The sequence below is a fragment of the Camelina sativa genome, chromosome 17 (genome assembly GCF_030686135.1).
Source record: "Camelina sativa cultivar CO46 ecotype springtype chromosome 17, ASM3068613v1".
Classification (NCBI taxonomy): Eukaryota; Viridiplantae; Streptophyta; class Magnoliopsida; order Brassicales; family Brassicaceae; genus Camelina; species Camelina sativa.
In genome coordinates, this window is record NC_141896.1 from 20,308,213 (window position 1) to 20,334,439 (window position 26,227).

Here is a 26,227-nt window from a genome sequence, read left to right on the forward strand (position 1 = left end):
ATTAGATTTAATATAATAAGATCCTCTAACATTTTATAAGTCTCATAAGTATATGTTTGGAATCTCGGAGTATAAAAGGATAATACTGGATAAATGCTGGAAGCTAATTGGATAAGTGGTAGTAGAAGCTTCTTTTCTTGGTCTAAAGTTTCGATCCCCACATAAATATCATTCTGATGTTAAGACACTCGTTCTAAAGTTTTGAGTTCGAATGGTTATTGATGCGGATAAATTTATTTGTGGATTATACTGTTTTTCATTTTCTAATCATAAATTATATTTGCAGAAGACAAATTCAATTTTTTTTAAAACATATAGAATTGATGTGTAGTGATTCGTTGTCTATATAAAAAATAAAGTAAACTAAAACTGCCGATGGATTTATTCACTTCAGTCATCGTAACCTTGACATTAAACTATTTTCCGATATAAAATTTAGGGAAATTCTCAAAAATACCACCAAAATAAGTTTTTGTTCCAAATTTAGCACAACATCTCTAAAATTCCAAAAATAGCACTAATTAATCTTCTAAAATTAAATCCTAAATTCAAAATACTAAACCCTACCCTTCAAAACTATACCTTAAATGTGAAATTGAGAACTCATACATAAAAAAAATTAATTCTAAATATTTTAATGTGTTAAATAGTGCTATTTTTGAAAATTTGTGGAATGTGTGCTATAGCTGTCCTTAAAACTTGGTTTAGTGCTAGTTTAGGGTATTTCTCTAAAATTTCTGCCAAGAAAAAATATATGGCAAATCAATTTTATTTTCCTCATAGAATCATTCATAGCTACCAGCTTCAGAAAAAAAAAAAGGATCCTTGTCAAATCATATGTATTGAGTTCAACACTATCTTTATAGTTACATAATGTGTTTAATGATAAGAGATACATTTGCATTAATGGATGATTGACATGGGCATGTTTATAGGAAGATCAGTTTAGGGTGTTCTTAGAGTATAAATATTGTAAAAATAATGTAAGATCACTAGTTAAGAACTTTTGTTAAGAAGTTAGTTATTGGGAGAACATGTGTAAGATCTTAAGATTTAATAATATAATATTTTTATAGAAATTTAAGAATGTTTAATAAATACATAGATTAATGTTTAATAAATAATTTAAGAATGTTTAATACTATTTAATAATATAATGTTTATTAATATTCTTAAACATATTACAATTATAAAAATTTATAAAATAACATTTTAATTGCAAACTTATAAAACTTTTACTAAAATTCAAAATAAAATGCCATATTTTTATGAAACAAAAGAAAAAACATTGTAAATAATTTTTTTTATAAAAACAAACATATTATTTAATTAATTAAACAAGACAAACATTATATTTAATTAATTCTTTCCAATCCGAGAGAGACACATCACACAAGATCAGGCCCAAGAACAGTTATAGAATAAGATCAATGAGCCTGATCTTAAGTCCACTATTCAATTATTTTCATTTTTAAAATGCCTAAAAAACCCCCATCTGATATACCAATAAACATGGCCTAAGTCATAACTTTTGGAACAATACTTGGGGTTCACTCCTAGGGGGTGAACCTCTCCCTTCACCTCCTTATAAAATAAGAAGATAAAATCTGTATATATTATTATAAAATTAAAAACTTAAGCCGTTTTTTAATAAATCCAAACCGATATATATGAAATCTAAACCCTAACCATCTCATTTGTGAACCCAAACCGATATATATAACTTCGTTCTACTTGTAAAATCTAAACCCTAACCATCTCATTTGTGAACCGAAACCGACATATAATTTCGTTCTAATTGTGAAATCTAAATCCTGACATCTCATTTGTGAACCCAAACCGACATATAATTTTGTTCTACTTGTAAATCTAAACCCTAACCATCTCATTTGTGAACCCAAACCGACATATAATTTCGTTCTAATTGTAAAATCTAATCCCTAACCACCTCATTTGTAAACCCAAACCGACATATAATTTTGTTCTACTTGTAAAATCTAAACCCTAACCATCTCATTTGTGAACCGAAACCGACATATAATTTCGTTCTAATTGTAAAATCTAAACCCTAACCACCTCAATTGTAAACCCAAACCGACATATAATTTTGTTTTAATTGTAAAATTAAACCCTAACCATCTCATTTGTAAACCCAAACCGATATATAATTTCGTTTTAATTATAAAATCTAAACCCTAACCACTTTATTTGTAAACTCAAACCGACATATAATTTTACTTTAGTTTTAAAAATTTAAACCAAGCCAAATATTTAACTTTCCTTAATTAAAAGTATACAAAATTTGTTTTCTTAATTTGGATTGCTTTTTAATTTAATTTTGATTTATTTTTTAAATAAAGTATTAGATGGAAGATTCTGATTAGCTGAGAGAAGAGGGAACCTAAGTATTTTTCTAACTTTTGTCAACAAACGTCAAAATACTTTTTTTTTTTTTGGTTTACATTTGACCCAAAATAACCTCAAATTTTGTTATACCAAATACGAAACCATTTTCATTGTAATTAAAAAGGAACTAAATTCTCATCATATATTGGATACAAACGTTATAAAGAAATAAATAATCACTGTATTACCAAGAAGATAAAAAAAAAACGCTTACTTTAGTAACGGTTTTGACTTTTGCCATTGGAACTTTTCTTACCCAGTTTTTCACACTTTGCATTAATAATAATAAACTCTAACATAAGCCTAGAGAATTATTAGTATTATTAAAAAATGTAACTATAGCATGCGTCAGAAGAAAAGAAAAGAAAAAAAGAGAAACCCACACAGTGACACAGATATAACCTTCCTCGTATAATCCCTAAACAGAATTTAATTAAACATTTCCTTAATTAAACAACTTTACTGACCCAAAAAAACAAGAAAAAAGAAAGAAACAATTAAATAAAAACATTAAAGTAAAAATTAAATTAACTTTAAAATCCTCTTTCCACCCACAGAATCACACAAAACTCTCTCTCTCTCTCTCGCGCTGTTAGCCTGTTACTCGCTTTTTTTCTCAAAACCGGCTTCGATTTTTTTTGTTTCCTTTGTAGCCGAAATTTGCGATTAATATCAGAAAAAAACATTAAATTCACCTTACTGAAAACAATTCTTCACTACAAATTATTTTTTTTGGAAAATCTTCGTATTGTGATGAGTCTTCGTCTTCGTCTTCGTCTTCGTCGTCCGGTTTGAATTTTCTCCGCACGCGAAAGTTGAAATCCCCGATTTTTTGATTTTCCGGTCTCCGGGTTCCCTTTTAGGGTTTTTTATTAATCGTCTGCAGATCTCACGATGAGCGTTGCCAAATCCCAAGTATGGCAGCCATGCAAGAAGAAGAGGTCCTCTTCCTCCTTATGATTCATTAGCAATAGAAAGAGATCTATCTATATATCTATAGAAATAAGCTAGATTGAGATTGAGATTGAGATTGAGAGAGAGAGAGAGAGAGAGATGGCTTCTCGAACAACACCGTCACGATCGACTCCTTCTCGATCAACGCCTTCTTCTGGTGGTGGTGGTTCAGGTAGGACACGAGTTGGTAAGTATGAGCTTGGTAGAACTCTGGGTGAAGGAACCTTCGCTAAGGTCAAATTCGCTAGAAATGTTGAGAATGGTGATAATGTCGCCATTAAAGTTATTGATAAAGAGAAAGTCACCAAAAATAAGATGATCGCTCAGGTTCTCTTTATATCTTCTTCTCTTTGTTTTATCTTTGATTTACGCAGCTTGTGTCTGATATATATATATAACCTTGGTTTTTTGTGTTATTTGGTAGATCAAGCGTGAGATTTCAACAATGAAATTGATCAAGCACCCAAATGTGATCCGTATGTTTGAGGTTTTTTATTCTAAATCTCTCCCTGCATCTATACTAGACTCTTTTAAGAGCTTTATATATTCCAAAGTGTTTGTTCTTTAGAATCTGAGATTCGTTTTGAAGTTATGGAACATATTTTGGTGGTCCCTGGCTTAGGCTAGATCATCATATTTATATATATAATATTTAACGGATTTTTTTTTATTATTCTATGTTTTGGTATCTTTGTAGTAGTTACCGATTGATTCTCTTCTTCTTCTTCTTCTTATTGTTCAGGTGATGGCTAGTAAAACTAAGATCTACTTTGTTTTGGAATTCGTGACTGGTGGGGAGCTTTTTGATAAAATTGTAAGCTTTCATTTAAACATGTGTTTTTTTTAATATCTGTTTCTTAGTACTATATATGACTAATGTGTGGGAATGCGATCTTGATTTCTTTTAAAATTGTCATGTATGTAGTCAAGCAATGGGAGATTGAAGGAAGATGAGGCGAGGAAGTACTTTCAACAGCTTATTAATGCGGTTGATTATTGTCATAGCAGAGGTGTTTATCATAGAGACCTTAAGGTTAGAAACAAATCTTACTTTTGTGCTACACTCTTGCATAGTGTTCTTGTGAATGAATTTGGTATCAGAATTGAAACTTTTTACCTTTTCTGGTTTCTTGTGAATGAATTTGGTATCAGAATTGAAATTTTTTTACCTTTTCTGGTTTCTTGTGAATGAATTTGGTATCAGAATTGAAATTTTTTTACCTTTTTCTGGTTTCAGCCAGAAAATTTGCTTTTGGATGCTAATGGTGCTTTGAAAGTGTCTGATTTTGGATTGAGCGCTCTACCTCAGCAAGTTCGAGTGAGCATCAATCCATATATATTGATTTCATTGTTGTATATGCGATAGTTTGATAATTCAGCTACTATGTATGGCCTCTAAGGAGAAAGTTTTCCATGAGTTATCAAAAGCTGATTTTGTTGTGATCCTTCTTCTTTAGGAGGATGGGTTACTTCACACAACATGCGGAACACCCAATTATGTTGCTCCGGAGGTTTTATCGTCTGACTGAAAACTGACACACGGTTGTCTTGAAGCTTCAAGTCTTCTAGTCTCGGTAACCTTCTATTTTTTTCTCTTCAGGTAATCAACAACAAAGGTTATGATGGAGCGAAGGCGGATTTGTGGTCTTGTGGAGTAATTCTCTTTGTCTTAATGGCTGGTTATTTACCTTTTGAAGATTCTAACCTGACTTCGTTATATAAAAAGGTATTACACTTTGTTCTTTTTCTTTTGCTATCAGAAAAGCTTCAAGGTTTGAATTTCTAGAAGGTGTCATTTGGTTTGTATGGGGAGCCTCTGTGATTTTTATAGGACATGAGGTTTATATAGCATAAAATGTCACCTCAGTCTTCTTTCTTCATGGTTACAGATATTCAAAGCAGAATTTACCTGCCCTCCCTGGTTTTCTGCAAGTGCTAAGAAGTTAATCAAAAGGATTTTGGATCCCAGTCCAGCAACGGTATATTTTTCTTAACCTATTATATTAGAGGGGATTTCCTTTGAAGAGGCAAATGCTTTATATTGGATTGCTTAGATCGGAAAGCTTTACACTGATTTTTTATATTGGGCAGAGGATTACATTTGCTGAGGTCATTGAAAATGAGTGGTTTAAAAAAGGGTATAAAGCACCTAAATTTGAGAATGCTGATGTCAGCCTTGATGATGTTGATGCAATCTTTGATGACTCGGGGGTAAGGCTTATGTTGTTTTGGGTTTTTTTCTTTCTTTCTGTAGTTTGTCCTGGATGATTGCTCAGTTTGTTTTTGTTTGTTAATAGGAGTCTAAGAATCTTGTTGTGGAAAGGCGAGAAGAAGGACCCAAAACACCAGTAACTATGAATGCTTTTGAGCTCATCTCAACATCCCAGGGTCTCAATCTGGGTTCACTTTTCGAAAAACAAATGGTAAGTAAAGCTGGTCCTTAAAATTCAGCCCTCAAAGGCTCTTATTTTGTTGACGATTTTAAACTATCTTTTTGCCGGTTTGGTCAGAACTAATAAGAAGTAGCTTTTTGCCACCAAATTTTAGTGACCAATACTTTTCTTTGGAAGTCCATCCTTAGTTTGATAAAGTCGTCATTCTGATCGGTAAGCATCTTTGATTTCAGGGGCTTGTGAAGCGAAAAACTCGATTTACTTCCAAATCTTCGGCTAACGAGATAGTTACAAAAATCGAGGCTGCGGCAGCACCTATGGGGTTTGATGTCAAGACAAATAACTACAAGGTTAGAATACTGTTACATATTTATTTACCCGTGCTATGGAGTTGTAATGGCTTGTTGCTTCTGATTAGACCCTTTTACCATTTCTCAACTCCTTCAGATGAAGCTGACAGGAGAAAAATCAGGCCGCAAGGGTCAGTTGGCAGTTGCCACTGAGGTTAGCTTTCACAGTGACCAGTGCTCAAGCTTTGTATAGTTTCGCCCAATGTTGGATGAACCTAATTTTAACTTAATTAACATCTACCTTCAGGTTTTTCAAGTTGCTCCATCTCTTTACATGGTTGAAATGCGAAAATCAGGGGGTGACACGTTGGAATTCCACAAGGTATGCAAGGCTTATTAGTGCTGAATCTGTTTATATGAAACCCGAGCTTGTGCTTTTGTTTGTCAAATGGTGTTCCAGTAACTGATGTTTGAATCTTTACCTTTTTGCCTCCTTTCTTGCTCTTCTTTTAGTTTTACAAGAACCTTACCACGGGACTTAAGGACATTGTTTGGAAAACCATCGACGAAGAGAAAGAGGAAGGAACCGATGGTAAGTATCCGCCTTGAATATTATTATGTTTGCTAGATAAAAAGCCTAGAAAGGAGTAACTAACGATACGATCTGAACACAAATCCTTTCGTCTCTTCAAGTTTCAGGTGCTACTAATGGTGCCATGGCTAACCGGACAGTTGCGAAACAGTCGGCATAAGCTGTTTTACTTTTTTCAAATATAGATTTTTTTTTTTTCGTCTTTAAAATTTTACTATAGTAGTGGGTGGGGTTGCGAGTGGGTTTGAAGTTATACAAAGGAAGCGTTAAGAAGTGAAGCAAAGCAATTTGAAACTATATTGGGAAATGGGAATTATTGATAATTTAATCTTGTTTGATTCCATGGAATGTTGTGAATAGCATGCGTGTTGCGAGTATCTTGGCTTGAATCGATTTTTTAACCGGAAAGTAAAAGCTTTACAGATTTGGTTTTGCGATTTTCTACATTATCAATCACTTAAAACCCCGAAAAAGGAAAGCGGATTAAAAACCAATATCAAAAATGTAGCCAAAACAAATTAAATGTATTATGTATGATTCGACGTTAATGAGAAATTGAGAATTAAACGAAAACAAGGAAAGACAAATAAATGTCCATAAAGATTGATTATGTCGAGGATGGAAAACTTGGTGGCCAAGTTACTCCTTGTTTATCAATGTGAATAGAGGGCGAAGAATGTGAACAAGATCACAATTAGGGTTTTCTTCATTCTTCCGTTTTAGTTTCTTTGGTTTTTCCTCCAAGAACATAAATGTCTCTGCTTCTCAACCAGCCCTCGCAGCTCTGCCTTCGTAAACCGGTGTTGGTAGTAAGAGCCTCTGCGCATACATCTAATGGCTCCTCCTCATCTTCCTTGCTGCAAATTCCTCCATGTTTCATTGCCGGCGCTGATCCTTGTGGAGCAGGTCTCGGAAAACTCAAAATTTTCTATGCTACCGGTGAACACAGTAGTTATGATCATTTGGTAAAAAAGGCGCCTATGGAGTTGGTGTATAACGATATTAATAACCCATGGCTGGCTAGCTTCTCTGAAGAAGAAGGTGAAAACCGAGACGATATTTCTGATGCAATGGTAACGATCGGTTCATCTCATGGCTGGGTAGCTACTTTGAAGAACGGAACTCTGCGTCTCCAAGACGATCTAAACCCGGCTGCATCGGATTCAGATCCGAAACGTATCTCGTTGCCTCCTCTTGTAACTCTGCGTCATTGCCAAACCGAAATCGTCACCAACGTGGCGATGTCCTCACCTTCTCCAGAGGAAGAGGACTGTGTTGTGGCTGCTAAGTTCTTGGGACCTCAGCTCAGCTTTTGCAGACCGGGTCAAAGCAACTCCGAGTGGACCAACGTCAGAATCGAAAACCCCTGTTTCTTCTCCTCCCGAGTCATGTTTTCAAAGAAACATGACATGTTTCGCATAACCGGATCTGGAGGCCACCTCATCGGATCATGGGATCTCGACAAACACAAGCACACACCCAAGCTTCAGAAGTTGCGATATCAAAACCTTCCCGAGCTGAGCAAGACCGAACGCCAGCTTTTGAGTTCATGCACCACGAGCGAACACTTGGTGGAGTCACAATCCACGGGTGAAACATTCTTGCTTAAGTTGTACAAGAAGACCGAGAAGATCATGGGCGGTGTTGCCAAAATGAAAACAGAAGGTTTAATGGTGTTCAAGCTTGACGAAGAAGGAAATGCGGTTTACACTAAAGACATAGGAGATCTCTGCATTTTCATCTCAAAGTCTGAACCTTTTTGTGTCCCTGCTAGCTCCGTTCCCGGCATGATCCCTAACAGAGTCCATATCTTGGACGACAATGAATTTTCACTCGTCAAGTTGACTGATTCCTCCATCGATAGTATTATTAATAGGTTCACGGTCCCTTACTATATTTCACCTCAAAAGTTGTACAAGTAGTTTGGAATTGAGTTTGAGTCTAGAGTCTGTCTTTTCGAACATCAAATTTATTTGCCATTGTTGAGGAAGAGTCTTTTACATTTGCTCTCAGGGTTCTATAACATATATACATCATAAACAAAAGCCATACATATTCATGTTTAATTTTTATATTTCTGATACATTCATGTTTAACTCTCTCAAGTTTCTTATTAGCTTATTCCTTGAACGCTTCTTTGTATATTACCGCGCAACACACATGTGAGTCTTGAAGAATATAAATCTTCATAGATAGTAAAGCTTCAGCATGTGAGTCCTCAGCCTCTGATTCAACTCTCCAATATACCAAACCCAATCCATCCCAAAAAAAAAAAAACCAAAAAAAAAAGATTAGAGTTCTTTAAGGTTGGAAGTTAAAGAGATTGAAAAGGAAAGAAGAATATCCATAAAAAAAGATATTGGAGATTGAAAACTTGGTGACCAAGTTCCTTCCTTTCTCTCTACTAATAAAAAAGGGTTTTAGTGGAGATGTTAACATCGCCGATTAAGTTTTTTTTTTGGTTTCTTGTTAACATTTGCCTTTCGCTAAGAACACACACTCATGTCTCTGCTTCTCGGCCAGGCTCCGAAGCTCTGTCTTCGGAAACCAGTGTTTGTTAGAGCCTCTCCTCCTCTTCGCTCTAATGGCTTGCTGCAAACCCCTCCTTGTTCCATCATCGGCGCTGATCCTTGCGGAGCAAATCTCGGAAAACTCGTGATTATAAATGCTAACGAATGTGGCCGCATTCATTTGGATAAGAAGGTGCCTATGGAGTTGGTGTATAATGATATTACTGAGGCGATGGTAACGATCGGTTCATCTCATGGCTGGGTAGCTACTTTGAAGAACGGAACAGTGCGTCTCCAAGACGATCTCAACCCATCTGCATCGGATTCAGATCCAAAACGTATCTCGTTACCTCCTCTTGTAACTCTGCCTCATTGCCAAACCCAAATCGTCACTAACGTGGCAATGTCATCAACTTCTCCAGAGGATGAGGACTGTGTTGTGGCTGTCAAGTTCTTGGGACCTCAACTAAGCTTTTGCAGACCAGGTCAAAGTAACTCCGAGTGGACCAATGTCAGAATCGAAAACCCCTGTTTCTTCTCCTCCCAAGTCATGTTTTCAAAGAAACACGGCATGTTTCGCATACCCGGATCCGGAGGCCACCTCATTGGATCATGGGATCTCCACAAACAGTACAAGAACATACCTAAGATCCAGAAGTTGCGATATCAGTACCATCCCGGACAGATGAAGACCACACCCGAGCTTTTGAATTTGTACAGCACAAGCGAACACTTGGTGGAGTCACGATCCACAGGTGAAACATTCTTGGTTAGGTGGTACAGGGATATAATCGATAGCATCGACGGTGCTGCGATAATGGAAACAAGTGTTTTAAGGGTTTTCAAGCTTGACGAAGAAGGAAACGCGGTTTACACTGAAGACATAGGAGATCTCTGCATTTTCATCTCAAGGTCTGAACCTTTTTGTGTCCCTGCTAGCTCTTTTCCAGGCATGCTCCCTAACAAAGTCCATATCTTTGATTTCGCCGAGGTCGGATTAGTCGATCTTGCTGACTGCAGCTACGAGGGTGGTTCAACTAGGTTCGGATTCAATGCCCCATACCATATTCCACCTCAAGATATAGAATACTAAGTTTTGAGTCGTCTAGAGAATCTATGTCTGTCTATTATTGTTAAATCTTTCAAACATCACTCTCACTTGGAAACACTATTACTACTCTGTTTGATGCATGTGAGACTTGCTCTATTTTATTTCGCTTTCTCGTTTTTTTTTTTTTTTCTTATCAAGGTTTTATATAAGAACATTGAAAGTGGAATATATATGACTTTTACAATCAAGAAACCAAATTGTGCTTAATTTTTTTTGCTCTTATTCTTATTACATTATAAACCGATTCTGACAGTTTAATACAAACTGAGAGAATAAAAATATTTGCGGATTCCAGTTTAGCTCGAGAGCCCCTCGTTTGTTACGTACACGGCCCATGCTTCCTACAAATTTCCAAATGTCAGCTAAGAGTTAGTGACAAGAACCACAAAACAAAGTCGATTTTTGATTCGGTTTAGTACCTGAAGAATGGAGAAAACTCTACTGGCGACAGATTTCTGAATCGGTGAAGCTCCACCTCTTTGTTGTAACTTGTCTGGATGTAAACAAAGCCGAGCTTTTTGATAAGCTTTCTTAACTTGTGATCCATCTCGAAGATTTGCTAAAGGAATCGCATACCAATTGCTATTTGACCAAAGAACCTGAATATAACAAATAAACAAAATCCCGGTTAAGTAACCGGTCCGAGACAACATTAAAACCAATTCAAAGTTCTGATTACACACACACTTACATGATGTAACGTTGAGAGGAGAAGTCTAATGTTTGTCTCTTTTCCGGTTAACCAGATTCTTATCTCTTCATCTTTCATCTCCATCTCCATCTGCATTACTCAATTCATTTTTATCTCATCAGTTCTTGAGAAAAGTTCAGTTTTTTCCCGGGAAAATGTCAATGACAACAACAACACTAACCTCTTCTTCTGATTTGGGTTCTTCTTCACTTCTTCTCGAATCGATAACGTCTTCTTCTGTTTGCTTTGTTTCTGGTCTTTGTGATCTTTCTTTTGCCCAAGCTATTGCTTCATCCATGTCGTTTGAATCCGAGTTCCCTCCTCCTCCTCCTCCTCCTCCTCCTTCTTCTTTGTAACGATCGAATCGGTCAGAGTTTATCTCAATTACGTAAGAGCTCATCTCTTCTTCTTCGTCATCTTCGTCTTCTACTACGACTACCTCTTCGTCTCTGTTCCTTCTCTGTTTGGCATCAGTGTTGTTGTGTTCTTCTTCGCAGATGAAGGAAGAAACAGGGGAAGATGCAGGGGAGCTCGGTCCGTAATCATCCGTTCTTCTGAAGGAATTAGGATCTAAGCTAATTGTCTCCGGAGATGCTCTCCTGGATCCGGTGAAATGTGGTTTCCTGTAATAAAAATCTGCTTTTTCCGGCGTGTTGTTTTGGCCGGAGAATGAATCTTTGGATGTTGGAAACGCCGGGAAACTCTGTTTCTTTGAGTCTCGTTTATGACTTCTTGAAGGGACGTTTAACGGTCTACAAAAACAGAGCATGTTTGAAATTACGGAACTGTCCTCAAGAATTGTGAATAAACCAGTAATGATGTGGAGGATAGAATAGTAAAAAAGACCACTAACCTGAGTCTAGAAGTGAAAGAAGAAAATCCGGCGTCGTCGCCGGAAGTTGCCGCCGGTGGAGGATAATGAGGACTGAGCTCTTCTGAAGAGAGTAGCGATGATGAATTCGACATCGATTTGGCCATCGAGTTCTGTTTCTTTAATCCATCTTTGGACGACCCGCCGCGGCTACCGAACACGCCGTCGTAAAATCCTTCACCGCCGGAGGGAATCCTAAACGCCGGTAAGTTTCTGCCGTGAGATTTAGAAGAAGCAAGGGAGCCGCCACCGGAGAAATTCCCCGGCGGCCGGAAAATCTCGTCGTAGAAACAATCAGAACGAGAAAAGTCGCCGGAGAATTTTCGTGTTAGGACGCTTCGCGGCGGACCACCGAAAACATCGGCGAAGTCTTCAGCGTCGATCCGAGCGTCCATAGATTTACGAGCGATGGAGAAGAATGGATCAGCGCCTAAACCCATCTTCATACGCCACGATTCGTCCATTTCGCCGGTGAAGTTTTTTCTTTTTTTATGTTTCTCCGGTCACCGGGGAAGTATAAGGAACAAAAGGAAGTGAAGAGAGTGTGTTGTGTTGTGTAATTATGGACACTAAACGAAACATAACATGTGTAGTATATAATATAGTAGGCAACGAAAGATTTATTTTTAATTATTTTTATTTTCATCATGGGTATGGATTTTATTCGTTTTCAACTCTTTTTGTCCTTCAATTAAAATTTCTAATTTAGTTGTACCTTGTGGATTAGTATTGTGTACGACACCATTACACATACAATGCATTTAATGGTTTTATCCAAACATGTAATTTGTCTATAAGTATATAATTGTCCTTCATTACCATTTTCAATTTTTCATTGTCAAGAATCAGAGAACAATACTAAAAGTCTAAAAACAATCAATACATAACGATGTTATTGTTTTTTTTTTTTTTTTTTCATTTCGTATCGTTTTACATTATTTATGTATCATTAGCCATTTTCTTTAACCGTTATGTTATCAATTAAACCAATAAGTTGTACGTAACGCTGTTAAATAGTTTATTTTATTTATTTGACAACACAGTGTTTTTTTTCTCAATCCCACGTCTAAATATACGACTTCGAATTTTGTTGGTTATACTATAAAGAGTGCTTAATCTAGAATATACTAGCTAACATTTGAGAATTGAGAGTTTGGAGCATTTAAGGACAATATGTGAATCAGCATATTTTAAAAGAAAGATTAATTGGCATAATCTAGAGTTTGAATGAAACTCGTACCTACTCAAGCTAATCGAGGGGGAAAAGAAGATAAATACTTTGATTAAGTGAAAAGGTTAACTGTAGATTTAGGTTCAAAGAATACACACGTTTGCACTGAATGATCCACTTTATTAAAGAGACTTCCAATGCCTTCTATAGCAAATAGAAGTACTGAAGCAAAACAAAAAACTGAAACAGAACGTGACTCAAAATACGACTTCAACTAGACGCTAGAAAACCGCAAACAGAAAAGACCAATTCAAACTAGTGAGACTAAGTCTCTTATTTCTAGACTCGTGCAAACAAGACTCAAATAACTCAACATTCCCTCCCTTGAACTGAACCTTCTCACACGATCAGTTTACAATGCTCATCCCAAAAGCTCCTCGGATCCACTGAAATGTCGCCAACTTCAAAGGCTTTGTCATGATATCAGCTAGCTGCTCCTCCGTATTGCAGTAAACGAGCTTAATGACACCCTCCTTGGTTAACTCCCTGAGAAAATGATAACGAACCCTGATGTGTTTGGCTTTGCCGTGCATAACCGCATTTTTAGTTAACTTGATGGTGGAGGTGTTATCACATAACAACACCATTTCTCCATCTTGTTCAAAACCAATCTCCTTAAGAATTCTCTCCATCCAAATAGCTTGACAGGCGCAGTTTGCTGCTGCAACATACTCTGCTTCAGTGGAAGACATAGTCACAATAGGTTGCTTTCGCGAAGACCAGGCAACAGCTCCTCCGCTCATCAGAAATACGTACCCTGAAGTGCTTCTGCTATCCTCTGCATCTCCCGCATAGTCACTGTCAGTGTATCCAATGAAACCTGTGAATCCCTCCCTTTTGTACCAAATCCCATACTCCACTGTTCCTATCAGATAACGCATGATTCTCTTCACTGCAGCAAGGTGCAACTGAGTAGGATTGGCCATGAAACGACTGATGAGACTCACAGCATACATCAGATCAGGTCGTGTTGCAGTCAGATACATCAAACTTCCCACCATCTGTTTGTACAGAGTCGAATCAACCCTTTTTCCAGCTACATCACGACCAATCTTCTGTCCAGGAACTATTGGAACGCTAACAGAGTTATAATTCTGCATCCCAAACCTCTCGATCACTTCTGCTGCATATTTCTTTTGACAAATGAAGATACCATCGTCTTTTTGTATCACTTCAATGCCGAGGAAATATCTCATCTTCCCCAAGTCTGTCATATCAAACTCTTTCTTCATCGACTGCTTGAACTCATTTAGCAGCTCCTCATCATCACCAGTGAACAACAAATCATCAACATAGATGCTAACGATAAGAATCTTACCTCTCTTGCGTTTGACAAACAAAGTCTATTCACTGGAGCTGCTCTCAAAACCTTCCTTGATAAAATAGGCTTCAATACGACTGAACCAAGCTCTTGGTGCTTGTTTCAGTCCGTAAAGAGCTTTGTGCAGTTTGTACACCAAATGCTCTTTCCCGGTTGCTTCATATCCTTGAGGCTGCTCCACAAAAACATCTTCTTGTAGTTCACCATGTAAGAAAGCTGACTTGACATCCAGTTGATAGATTCTCCAACCTCGTTGTGCTGCCAAGGCAATGACCATTCTCACTGTGTCCATTCTTGCCACTGGTGCAAACACCTCCGTGTAATCTATCCCATACTCTTGAGCATATCCTTTCACCACAAGTCTGGCTTTGAACTTGTCGACCTCCCCTAGCTCGTTTAGTTTGGTTTTGTATATCCATTTCACACCAATAGCTTTGGCTCCGTCTGGAAGCACCACCAATGACCAAGTGTGATTTCTCTTAATCGAATCGATTTCAGCATCCATCGCTTCTTTCCACCTTGCGTGTTGGACAGCTTCGTGAAAGGTTGTAGGATCTGAAATGACCAAACAAGCTAGAGTTTCAGACTCAAGTGTTGCCATGTTTGCCTCTTCTTCTGTGTCTGAAAGATCTTCACCAGAAGTGTAATCAGCAGCCCAAACTGGTGGTCTTCTTGTTCTACTCACTGTTGGTGTTGTAGCTCCTGATTGAGGATCATTTGGAACAGCACTCTGAGCTCCATCTTCTTCTGCTTCTTCTGACTCTGCTTCTTCCTCTTCGTTTTCATTTTCAACACACTCATAATCTTCTTCCCACTCAAGCTCCATGTTCTGTTCAGCAGAATAACTGACATCCCAATCCCATTTTTTTTCTTCCTCAAATATCACATCCCTGCTGATGTGTGCTTTCTTCTCTACCGGATCAAACAGTTTCCAAGCTTTTGATTCACTGTTGTAGCCTACCATGACGCACTTCACACTCTTATCATCAAGCTTGGTCCTTTTGACATCATAAATATGCACATACCCAATGCAGCCGGAGATCCTAAAGTGCTCAACAGATGGTTTGTTTCCACTCCATGCTTCTTCTGGGGTCATGTCTTTCACAATTGTCGTAGGTGATCGATTCAGAACATGGTTTGCCCATTGTACTGCATCTTGCCAGAAGCTTTTTGGTACCTCCTTCTCCGACATGATAGCTCTCACCATGTTCATAATGGTTCGGTTTTTGCGCTTAGCAATCCCGTTTTGCTGCGGAGTGTAAGCAGTAGTCAATTGTCGCTTGATTCCTTGCTCCTTACAGTACTCATTGAACTCCATAGAGTTGTACTCTCCTCCTCTATCTGTCCTCAAACACTTAATAGAGCTCCCAGTCTGCTTCTCCACAAATGCTTTGAACACTTTGAACTGATGAAATGCCTCAGATTTTTCTCGCACAAAGTATATCCAAGTTTTGCGAGAAAAATCATCAATGAAGCTTATTAAGTACCTCTTCTGGGTGTTGGATGGTGGAGTGATCGGACCACACAGGTCAGAGTGAATGAGCTGTAGCTTCTCATTTGATCTCCACTTGCTTTGTTTTGGAAAGGAAACTCGATGCTGCTTTCCTTTAACACACGCTTCACAGGTGACCTTCAAATGTCCAATGCTTGGTAAACCAGTGACCATTTCCTTGCTGTTCAACGTGAAAAGGCCTTTGTAGCTGAGATGTCTGTATCGGTGATGCCACAACTCTGCTTTGTCAGATGCATCCACTTGGAGACAACGTTCTTCCAATGTTTTTTCACTTTCATCACCAAGTAACACAAACATCCGGTTTGTGCTCATGACAGATTCTGCTATTTTTCCTTTTGTGGGATGAAATATGCTACAGGTCTTCCTATCTCCTCCTTTGAATAACACATCTAGCCCCTTTTCTTGCAGTTGCCCAACACTTAGCAGATTATTTTTCAGCTCAGGTACATAATAGACATCATTCAACACATAGCTTGTTCCCTTAAGTGTGATTTTTACTGCACCTTTTCCACTAACCTGCAGTTTGTGGTTGTCTCCAAGCTTGACGTTGTGAGTAAAAGCAGTGTCCAAGCTGGAGAACATACCTCGATCTTCACACATGTGGTTTGAACAGCCAGAGTCTACAAACCAAACATTGCCTCTTTGTTTCTCTTGAGTCTCCACATACGCCATCAACATAACTTCCTCACTTTCCTCCAGTTCTGCAAAGTGAGCTGCATTACCTCCATTTGGACACTCATACTGAAAGTGCCCCAATTTGTGACATCGATAGCATTCGATCACTGCTTTGTTGAACGAACGCCCTCTCCCCCTGCCACGTCCTCTGTACGAACCACCACCTCTTCCTCTTACATTGACATTGAGTGCTTGATCTTCCTCTTCATAGCTACTCTTCTTAAACTTCTTCTCATGCACAGACAAAGAACTCTGTAGTTCATCAATGGTCAAGCTCCTTGTGTCTTTGGATTCTTCTATTGACACCACCACATATGTGAATTTGTCGGTTAGAGTACGAAGAATCTTCTCGACAATCTTCGAGCCCGACATTTCTTCACCATTGCTCCTCATCTTGTTTGAGACCGCCATAACTCTTCCAAAGTAGTCATCAATGCTCTCATTAGACTTCATAGCAAGGACTTCAAATTCTCTCCTTAACGTTTGGAGCAGAGATCTTTTCACTCTTTCATTGCCTCCAAACTTCCTCTTCATGGATTCCCAGATGATCTTAGATGTCCTTCGATCCAAGATCTGCTCAAATACCACCCGATCTAAGGCCTGGAACAGATAGTGCTTCACCTGATGATCTTTCATCTTGAGGTCATCGAGTTGTTTCTGCTGCGCTGCAGTCACCTCGGCTCCCTCCACTGCTTCACTGTAACCCGATTCGACCAGACTCCATAACCCCTTTGCTCGCAAGAGGTTCTCCATTAATTCACTCCAGTGGTCGTAATGACCATCAAAGTGAGGAATTTTGGTAAGTGTTTTATCCTCACTCATCTTCTCTCTCGCTATCTCTCTTTTGATCACTCGATTTGTGTTTTGCTCTGATACCAAATGTAGATTTAGGTTCAAAGAATACACATGTTTGCACTGAATGATCCACTTTATTAAAGAGACTTCCAATGCCTTTTATAGCAAATACAAGTACTGAAGCAAAACAAAAAACTGAAACAGAACGTGACTCAAAACACGACTTCAACTAGACGATAGAAAACCACAAACAGAAAAGACCAATTCAAACTAGTGAGACTAAGTCTCTTATTTCTAGACTCGTGCAAACAAGACTCAAATAACGCAACATTAACATACTGCACACGCGCACATACTTCATGTAAAGGCTTTGCTTTGGTTATATTTCATGAAAAGGTTTCATTGAATTATCATCTTCTTTATATATCTTGGTATTGAATAATCTCAGGTCATATCAAACATGAGATGATTAATTTCTTAAAAGTTCACAAATCTATATGTATGTATATGCTGTTTCTTTTTGCACTTGTACAAATATGTGTTCTTTCTTTATGTTTATGCCTTTCTAAATAGAGGCAAATACTGTAAATCTATATATGTAAATAAAGATTTTTGACTCTCTTTTTTTTTGTTGTCACCAAATAGCATGTTACCCACTTGGAGTCCCTACTCTCTCAGAAGACATGATTTAATGGTTTCCGGCCTTTTCTTGTATCATTATTTTCTAGCTCTTTTATATGATAATTTTTCAAAAAAATTATAATTCATTATCTAAGTTTTCAGTTATCTTTGGGTGATAGTGGTCCTAGTGGAGTGTAAAACCAAAAACAAATCTAATCTATTTAGATTAAAAAGTATGTATACATTTTCAAATATTTTACAATAAACTTATCAAATTTTAGACCCTACCTCATAAAATATCTAACTATGATATTTATGAATCCGATATCGTTTTGCATTGTGATAACATTCCAACATGTCTCGCGTTTGCTAGTTGTATTTGCTAAACTATAATTATATACTTACAAGATCAAAAGTATCTATGCCTTGATTCATTTACGTTCAATGTTTATGGATCAAGCAGATATTATCTCCGGTTAGCTAGCTTTTATATATATGTTTGATTAAAGCAAAGATAGTATATTGTTTTTGAAACAACATCATATATAGATGCCGATATATGTTCAAGAAGAACTAAAACATGATGTTTTTATTTACATGTAAAACATGATGTATGAAGATGTCAAAATACAAAAAAAAAACAATGAAGTTTGTGTTTCAAATCAAGTTCGACGAAGAAGCACCATGTACGATTAGTATTAGACAGTTTAACATGCATGTCTAATTAATGACCGATATGATATGATTGCATAAAATTACTTGTAGTAAAACTATTGAAAAAACTTGTTTTCTTTTTGTAAATCATCTTGTTAAAAAAAAAACTAAAGATCACGTTTTTCAATTGTTGACAGGTCATCGATAAGATATGTAAAACGTAAACCATTTAACTGATTTATAATTAGAGTCACTCCCGATAGATATTCCTATTATATATGTTAGGGAAATGATTATTTTATAAAACATTTTAATTTCATTTCGATATTAAAAAAGAAGTGGGTGAAGGAATGACACATACCCTTTGGAGGGGGACAATGCATGCTATAATTTGATGTCAATAAACATTCTTCCCCACCAAAAAGGCCATACCCTTCTTACTTTCCAACACATTGCTTATCATTATTCCCAAATTAATTAGAAAGAAAAAAGATCGTTAAACATTTTTTTTTTTTTTTAATTTTGATGTCCCCGAATGGACAGATCATTAATTTATCATCACATTATAAAAGTGGTTTTATATTGTGGTTTTTGTAAGCAAATGTATTTTGGCATTTTCGGCATATAAATTAGGTTATCAATTCCATTAGTGTTCACAAGTTTATAATAATCCCCTAAGATGGACTATTAATCATGGGGTTAAACTCAATCTACGTCAAATGAATCATACACTCAGGGAGTGTTTGTTATTCTTGAGTCTTGACTAATTCATTGGTGTTGGAAAAAGATCTTTCCATTTTGGCTCGCAATTGAAACGGGCACTATTGTGGAAACCTATGGAACAATTGATTTTGTTTCGGATCACAAATCTATTGAAAATCAATAAAGTAAATGGTACAAAAATGTGCACATCAGATCTCAGTTCTTAGCTATTTTCTGCTTGACTTCTTTATATTTTTTCTATTCCATTTCTACTATAGTCAAAAAGACGATGCAAGTAATTTGTAAGAAACTCGTATTATTGTTGAATATACACATACTTTTATATTTTTTTAAAAGTTGGCGTATTCAGGTTTATTTTTTTATTTTTTTGAAATATAAAATTTATTAAACAACAAAATTCAGTTCTATACAAAAGTTGTAAAACAATACTCCTCTAACTCGGAACCACCTTTTTGAAGAAGACCATGCAGTTTTTAATTGCGTTTGGAAACCATTTTGGCAAGGAACAAAAACGACCAAAAAAAGGAACAAGCAAGTGATATTAAAACATGTATCAGATTCAAAACCATGGTATGGAACATTACAGGTAAAAAATGCAGATCAGGTGGTCTTCAAGGGGGACAACTTTATCTTCTTTCTGAAAATATACTATATAATATACAAAACCATATACAAAAGCAATCATTTCTTATGGGATTTGCTCCCTTAAGATTCGAGCTTAGATCATTTTAACTAAAATAATAACAAAGTAATTAGATAAAAACTTAAAAAAATAATCATGGATGTTTAGCTGTTACAACTTACAAAGCATGTGTCTGAGCTGTAATGCTTCCTTGCAGTTTTATTAACTTTTCAGGATGCTATGTTGCAAAGATGTTGTCCTCTTTAGTTATTATCTCATACATCAAATCTTTTCTACGATATGACTTTAGAGATCAAATCTCCTTTTTAAAAGGAATGAAAAATCTTGGTGGTCCATTTTACAATATGTTTAGTTTGTAACACAAATTAGAAGTATCATCCTCTTTTGAAATCTACATTAGTATCATTCGTATACTAAATTTGACACACTTTTATAGCGCCAAAAGGGAATACATTTTCACCGCATTGGGGCTTACTTCAGCAAGTTGCAGTGAATCTCGTTCGACTAGCCTTCCGAACCACTATTTATCATGTGCGGAGAGAAAGAATATGGTCGAATTCCCAATCAAGGCTATGACACCGCTCCAACAACTCACTCGGCGAATAAACAAGCTCTCTAAGGCGGCCAACAATGCCTCACCTGGAAGACCTTCCTCGTCAATGGTTTCAATGCACATAACTTCGTTAGACTATGGTTCCACATATCCGGAGATATTTCCCCCAAGATAGTTCCTCAGTTCCCACAAAAGTGTGTCAAGAGGAGGGGTAGGGGCAGAACCGAATTTACACAACAATTTGACTGCTACAGAGGCAATGAATGATCTTTGGGTGCAAATTGGAAGACAAACAAAGTAAACAGAACATGGGAGATGATTCAGTAAGCAAAAGCATAAGTGCCTTTGGATAATACCAAACACAAAATCCTCAAATACACAGTCCAGTTAAGGTCGACCACAAAGAATGGATGGCCATAACCAATGAGGTTTCTCTTGACGTGTAATAACCCTCCTGACAAAGTAATAAGCCGAAGAGGAAAGCGATTGTAACCATAAGCAGACAAAATAGACTACAGTTGAATTTGACCTATGTCACTATTAAACCACAGCATTTGCAGAGATGGGTGAAAAAAAAAGCATGAAGATATTTATGTTGCTAATGGTGTTATACATACCCATGAGTTGAAGAGATGGGGCAGAAAGGACTCGTGGTGTTTTGTTGCAGAGTGTTTTGGCAATGCAAATCATAAGCAGAAATGAACCTAGACCATGCAAAACACATTGCATTTCCAGAGAGTAAAAAGAAGGAAAATTTATACACAAATATTTATGTTTGGAGAAAAGACGGCTAAAGGAAATACACTACCCATCAGTTCAGGGTCATGGATTCGTTGCGGGTGACTTCAATAATGCAAACGACCCATCTCAATAATGTGGCATTGCAGTACATTGGAACGTAAAGAAGGATTCACCAATGTTGTTAATGAGTTAAGCAAAGTTAAACGAGTGATTAATTTGTTCGATTAAGGCTTCCAAGGCTAAAAATCCTAACCGCAGGACTCTCTTGATTAACACAAAGTTTATTCATTTGTATTCAACCATTTTGCCAAAGCAAAGACTTTACAGGGTTCGGTTTCACTACATAAGATGCTAAAGACCTTACTAGTTAATGGTTCAGTCAGAGCCATCAAGTTTCTAGAAACTATTTTTATGTAAAGTTGGAGACTTTCAGTACCTGTGCAGTGTACAGTAATAGAACAGTTCTCGCTCTGTCGGCACTTGCATGTAACCAATAGAAATCCTTTGAAGCTCCAGTAGAGATCCTTTGAAGCACCAGTAGCATTTACTGTCAAGTGTTGATGGAAATATCATAAATCCAAGGTAGAATCCTGTAGATAAGTCAAGTCCTCCACTAAAAGACAACAACAGTTATAATCGCTGTCATATACTGGGACATACCATTTAAACATTACAAACAAAACAACAAATCACATCGCCAAAGATCAATTCAACATCTTTTCTAAAAATGAATTTCACAAGAGATTCTTGAAAGCAACACTTTCTTTTTAGCATGATTGTGTGTGGAATTATATGGTAACAGTGAATGCGCAGAGTAAGAAACGAGTTTCGCATAAGGGCTCTCTCAGCCTTTACATGGAAAAACCAACAGCAACACGCCAAAATGGAAATGGCTCAATAAGTTCCTATAAAAAGCAACAGTTTAAAACCGTTAACTGGACAAGCAGAGCAGACATGATCCTTTTGTTTGCAGAATATAAAGTAACAGTCTACAACAAAAGCAGTAACTGAGGTAGGTACGCTCTTTACTTTCACTTTCCCAGCAACAGTTTCTAGTTTTGGCTTATTATCAGAATCAGCCAAGATGCAGGCAATTATCATGGAAATGTTGTTTGATAAGTACCTCCAACGTCACCAGGTTCACACGGAAAAAGAAAGTAATGAAGAGTTAATTCCGCGTTGGTACAAGACACCAAAATCAACTAAAATACAATAAGAGAGAGTGTTTATGCACAGCTATCAGCTTCACTATACCCAAATACAGAAAATAATGGATATCTTTATTAATATAGCGACATGTATGATATACCCCCATCAAGGTTAAGTCATCTATCGTAATTCTAACCATAGAATTCTGTCTGTCCCAAAATGATTTCCTATTTCTTCTCATAATTGATAATATAAATACCATATACCATCAGAGAAAGTGAAAATCCTACATGTATAAAAACTCTTAAGTGTTATAGTCAACTCATTTGCATCAACAACTCTTTTCTATTTGCACCTTCTACTGTATTCTAATTATCAAGCAGCAACCAACAAAACATCATGGTCTATAATGAAATCACTTCCCAGAATAATCAAAATGATCAATAAACAGTGAGGTATACTGAACCTCTAGTTTTGCTATAAAGTAAAATAAAACTTAGAGACACATGATTTAGGTCACAATTATTTTTCTGTGTTTATGTTTACTTATCCATGTTATAATGTTCTAATCATTGATAACATGGAAACGCAAACGCAAATATGCAATCGTGGCCTTAATTAAAGTAAAACTTAAGAGGACAGAGACTTATCAGTACTTGATTGTATGGTGTCACTTAAATATGGTCCCTGCGGAAAGGAAAAACCATTTCACGTTCTTCCTTTTGGAAGGTTATTTCTTAGTTTTGTCCAGTCATTAATAGTAATAATGAAAACAATGAGTAGAAGTATTGGGAATAACGCTACCAGGAAAATGTGAAATAGAATAACTGGTTTCTGCTCAAACCAGTTTCCTCATGCCAAGAGCATCAAAGAAGAAATCCATCACTGCTAACGGAGTGTGAGAGCCTAGTTCCTTCGTTTTGGATCTGGAGGTTGTGACTAAGAAGCAAAATATACAACAGCATGTAGTTATCATTTCCAGCACCTGGACAGTTGTATTATCAAAATCGCTCTGCTTGAAGCCTCAAATACTATCAAGAAGTTTGTTGTTACAAAAACTAAAGTAAATCAAGACAGGTATTTACTAGACCATTGATGGTTTTGAGGACTGGGGAGAAATATGACCACGCTCAACCAAACGTAACATTAGCTGATCTGCCTCCTCTACTTTTCTGTCTCGAACCAGTCTTTTGCTAAGCTTCTCACACATCTTAACATCAGGTATCAGATTGCGGTTAAACATCCGACAGGCCACTTTATATGCTGACAGAGGCAAACCTTTCTTAAGATAGCCTTCCATAAGTACGTAACATGTCTTAGCATCAGCTATTGAAGCTGTCCTCAGAACCTTTCCCAAAAGTTTGTCTGCCTCCTCGAGCTTTCCCAGACCACAAAGCTTCTCAATGACTTGATTATAAACCGTCCTGCATTTTTGCCTCAATATCATCTTCTCCAGTATAGCCACAAGATCATCAACTTTTCCCATTTGGCAGTATCGATGGATGACAGTCCTGTATGTAACAGGGGTAGGATCTATACCTTTATGAAGCATCTTCTTCATAAGTTCCGTTGCTTCTGATATTCTACCTTTTTTTCCTAACGCATCAACAAAAGTAGTATATATAAAGACATCTGCGTGTTTGTTGATCAGGTACATGTCATCAAGCACTGAGAGAGCAGCATCTAGCTCACCGTTCTGACATAAACCATGAATCACTGTAGTGAAATTCACGACATTAATAGCACAACCCTTGTTCAGACACTCCTCCATGAATTTTCTGGCCTCATGTGTTCTCCCATCCCGACAAAGGCTCTGGAGCAATAAGTTGATTTCAACTGGGCCAGGGAAAAAACCTTTTCGTACCATCTCTCTTACCACATCACAGGCCTCAGACAGTTTCCCTTCCCTTCGCAACCCATGCATAATTACGCTATAAGTAATGGAATTCGGACTCCACCAGTGCTCTTCGCTCATGTTCATCATTTCTCTTGCCTCTAATGATTTCCCTGTTCGGCACATCCCATTTAACAGAGCTGTGTATGACACAGTATTTGGTTTATGTCCATGTGTGTGCATAACCTGAAGAAGCTTTTTAGCTTTGTCGACCTCTCCCAAACGACAGAAGCCATTAACAACTGTAGTATAAGTTACTACATCAGGTGGACAATGTCCTTTCGACAGCATTTCATTGATGAGATCTTTAGCCTCAGACATTCTTCCCTCTTTGCACAATGCATGAACTATAGCACTATAACCCACCTTATCAATCCGAAAACCTTTTTCATCAGCATCGCATAGAAACCAAAGAGCCTCATCTGCATGGTCATGTTTTGTGAGCATATGAATTAGAGTATTGTAAGTGACTTGATCCGGCACCAAACCATGCTCTTTCGCCATCTTCTTCATCAAGTCTCTCACTTCCACAATCCGTTTTTCTTTACAAAGATATCCCATTATCGTATAGTAACTAACTTTATCTGGCAAACATCCTTTACTAGGCATATCCTCTAGTAGTTCAATTGCCTCCTCAACTCGATGCAAGTCACAATAACCTCTAATCATACAATTATAAGTCACCACATTCGGCACTATACCAACAACCTGCATACGTTCTAGAAACCGTAAAGCTTTCTCCAACCTATTCGCTCTCAAGAAAACATCAATAGTTGTATTGCAAATTAACAAATCAGGTTCAACGCCAGCTCTCTGCATAAGAGTCAACACCTTCAACGCATCTCTAAGCTGACCTGCCCTACTATACGATACCATTACAAACGAAAACGCTGTAGGGCTTCGATATATACCTCTACGCTTCATCAGAACGAGAACTCTCCTAGCACCTTGACACAGTTTAGTCTTACTAAGAACTTCAAGCATGGAGTAATACACCATGGGATCATGCCTATACCGCCATTGACGATCTGCCCAGTAGAAGAACTTAAGAGCAACACGTTCATCGTCCTGTGAGCGTAAAACAGAACAGACTTGTGATGGTTTAAGACTCCTCAGAAGATTCCTCATCTGAGCTTCATGCTTTGGGTTCCAAGATGACCTGAGACCAATTAACCTACCTATCTCTCTCACCAAAGGATGCCTAGATTCATCTTCTTCCACATCGAATCTACCATTTTCTTCTCGTGATTGAGGAATCTTCCTAACCGATTTCAGAACAGCGAGATCATCATCACGCTCTTCGCCACTTGTTCCACCATCTTCATCTAGTTCTTCTTCTTCATCTTCTCCCAATTCATCAATCTCATCAAACCTAGGGTTTGGAATCTCTCCGAATTCAGGTTCACCAACGCTCGTAGCATTCAAAGCTGATGACTTTACGAAACCCAATTGCCTCAACTCTCCTAAATGTTCATCTTCTTGATAAGAAACTGCTCCAATCTCCGGAACATGACTAAAGCCAGGATTTTTCGATGAAGTTGTCGAGAAAGATGCATCATCGTTAGAGATTGAGCAAGGTAAACATCGAATTAAGGGTCTACGAAGAATCCGATTAACCCTTAAATTCAACATCAATCAAACAAGAAGAACAGTAGAGCGAGAAGCTTCTTCACTAATTAAGCTACTCAAACACGAACCTCTCTCCGTTAACTCAAACTGAGAAAAATGTTTAAAGAGCAAAATCAACGGAACCATGCGAATTTTGAAATCAGAAAGGGGGTGACGAATCCATGGAAAGAAACTACAAGTCGAAAATCGAAAACTAAATTAAAAACGTGGGCCTTGAGGAAAAACCGTTAAGATTACGCCACGTGGTGTACACAAATTAGACAAAAA

General features: G+C 37.3%; 5 protein-coding genes and 1 long non-coding RNA gene across 10 annotated transcripts; 3 read left to right on the top strand and 3 right to left on the bottom strand.

Moving 5' to 3' along the window:
• Nucleotides 1-2,827: 2,827 nt before the first annotated feature.
• LOC104757370 (CBL-interacting serine/threonine-protein kinase 23) lies at nt 2,828-7,043 on the top strand. 3 transcript variants are annotated; one of them, XM_010480106.3, is made up of 15 exons: nt 2,828-3,687; nt 3,785-3,847; nt 4,103-4,174; nt 4,286-4,393; nt 4,598-4,678; nt 4,818-4,871; nt 4,961-5,086; nt 5,250-5,339; nt 5,452-5,571; nt 5,658-5,783; nt 5,987-6,103; nt 6,201-6,257; nt 6,351-6,425; nt 6,557-6,635; nt 6,737-7,043. In XM_010480106.3, the coding sequence occupies exons 1-15, from the start codon at nt 3,460-3,462 to the stop codon at nt 6,793-6,795; spliced, it is 1,455 nt and encodes a 484-aa protein (XP_010478408.1). In that variant the 5' UTR covers nt 2,828-3,459; the 3' UTR covers nt 6,796-7,043. The 3 variants fall into 3 exon arrangements, with proteins under 3 accessions (XP_010478408.1, XP_010478409.1, XP_087350950.1); XM_010480107.3 differs by having other exon boundaries at nt 6,743-7,043; XM_087494824.1 differs by lacking the exon at nt 4,818-4,871.
• A 147-nt stretch (nt 7,044-7,190) lies between these two features.
• Nucleotides 7,191-8,637, top strand: LOC104759528 (uncharacterized). Its single transcript, XM_010482435.3, has one exon. The coding sequence runs from the start codon at nt 7,388-7,390 to the stop codon at nt 8,555-8,557; it is 1,170 nt and encodes a 389-aa protein (XP_010480737.1). The 5' UTR covers nt 7,191-7,387; the 3' UTR covers nt 8,558-8,637.
• A 441-nt stretch (nt 8,638-9,078) lies between these two features.
• LOC104757371 (uncharacterized) lies at nt 9,079-10,448 on the top strand. Its single transcript, XM_010480108.3, has one exon. The coding sequence runs from the start codon at nt 9,138-9,140 to the stop codon at nt 10,236-10,238; it is 1,101 nt and encodes a 366-aa protein (XP_010478410.1). The 5' UTR covers nt 9,079-9,137; the 3' UTR covers nt 10,239-10,448.
• Nucleotides 10,449-10,453: 5 nt separating this feature from the next.
• On the bottom strand, nt 10,454-12,395 carry LOC104757372 (uncharacterized). The gene is made up of 5 exons (XM_010480109.2): nt 11,801-12,395; nt 11,129-11,699; nt 10,948-11,037; nt 10,676-10,855; nt 10,454-10,597 (listed from the first exon to the last, which is right to left on the bottom strand). Exons 1-5 carry the CDS (start codon nt 12,280-12,282, stop codon nt 10,553-10,555), a joined length of 1,368 nt encoding a protein of 455 aa, XP_010478411.1. The 5' UTR covers nt 12,283-12,395; the 3' UTR covers nt 10,454-10,552.
• An 8,401-nt stretch (nt 12,396-20,796) lies between these two features.
• On the bottom strand, nt 20,797-21,473 carry LOC147924090 (uncharacterized). Its single transcript, XR_015587808.1, has 3 exons — nt 21,356-21,473; nt 21,165-21,251; nt 20,797-21,001 (listed from the first exon to the last, which is right to left on the bottom strand). It is a non-coding gene; the product is annotated as an uncharacterized LOC147924090 (long non-coding RNA).
• Nucleotides 21,474-21,879: 406 nt separating this feature from the next.
• On the bottom strand, nt 21,880-26,115 carry LOC104757374 (uncharacterized). 3 transcript variants are annotated; one of them, XM_019239085.2, is made up of 2 exons: nt 23,613-26,115; nt 21,880-23,424 (listed from the first exon to the last, which is right to left on the bottom strand). In XM_019239085.2, the coding sequence occupies exons 1-2, from the start codon at nt 25,961-25,963 to the stop codon at nt 23,304-23,306; spliced, it is 2,472 nt and encodes an 823-aa protein (XP_019094630.1). In that variant the 5' UTR covers nt 25,964-26,115; the 3' UTR covers nt 21,880-23,303. The 3 variants fall into 3 exon arrangements, with proteins under 3 accessions (XP_019094630.1, XP_087353499.1, XP_087353500.1); XM_087497373.1 differs by lacking the exon at nt 21,880-23,424 and having other exon boundaries at nt 23,436-23,861; nt 23,977-26,115; XM_087497374.1 differs by lacking the exon at nt 21,880-23,424 and having other exon boundaries at nt 23,436-25,039; nt 25,243-26,036.
• Nucleotides 26,116-26,227: the final 112 nt, after the last annotated feature.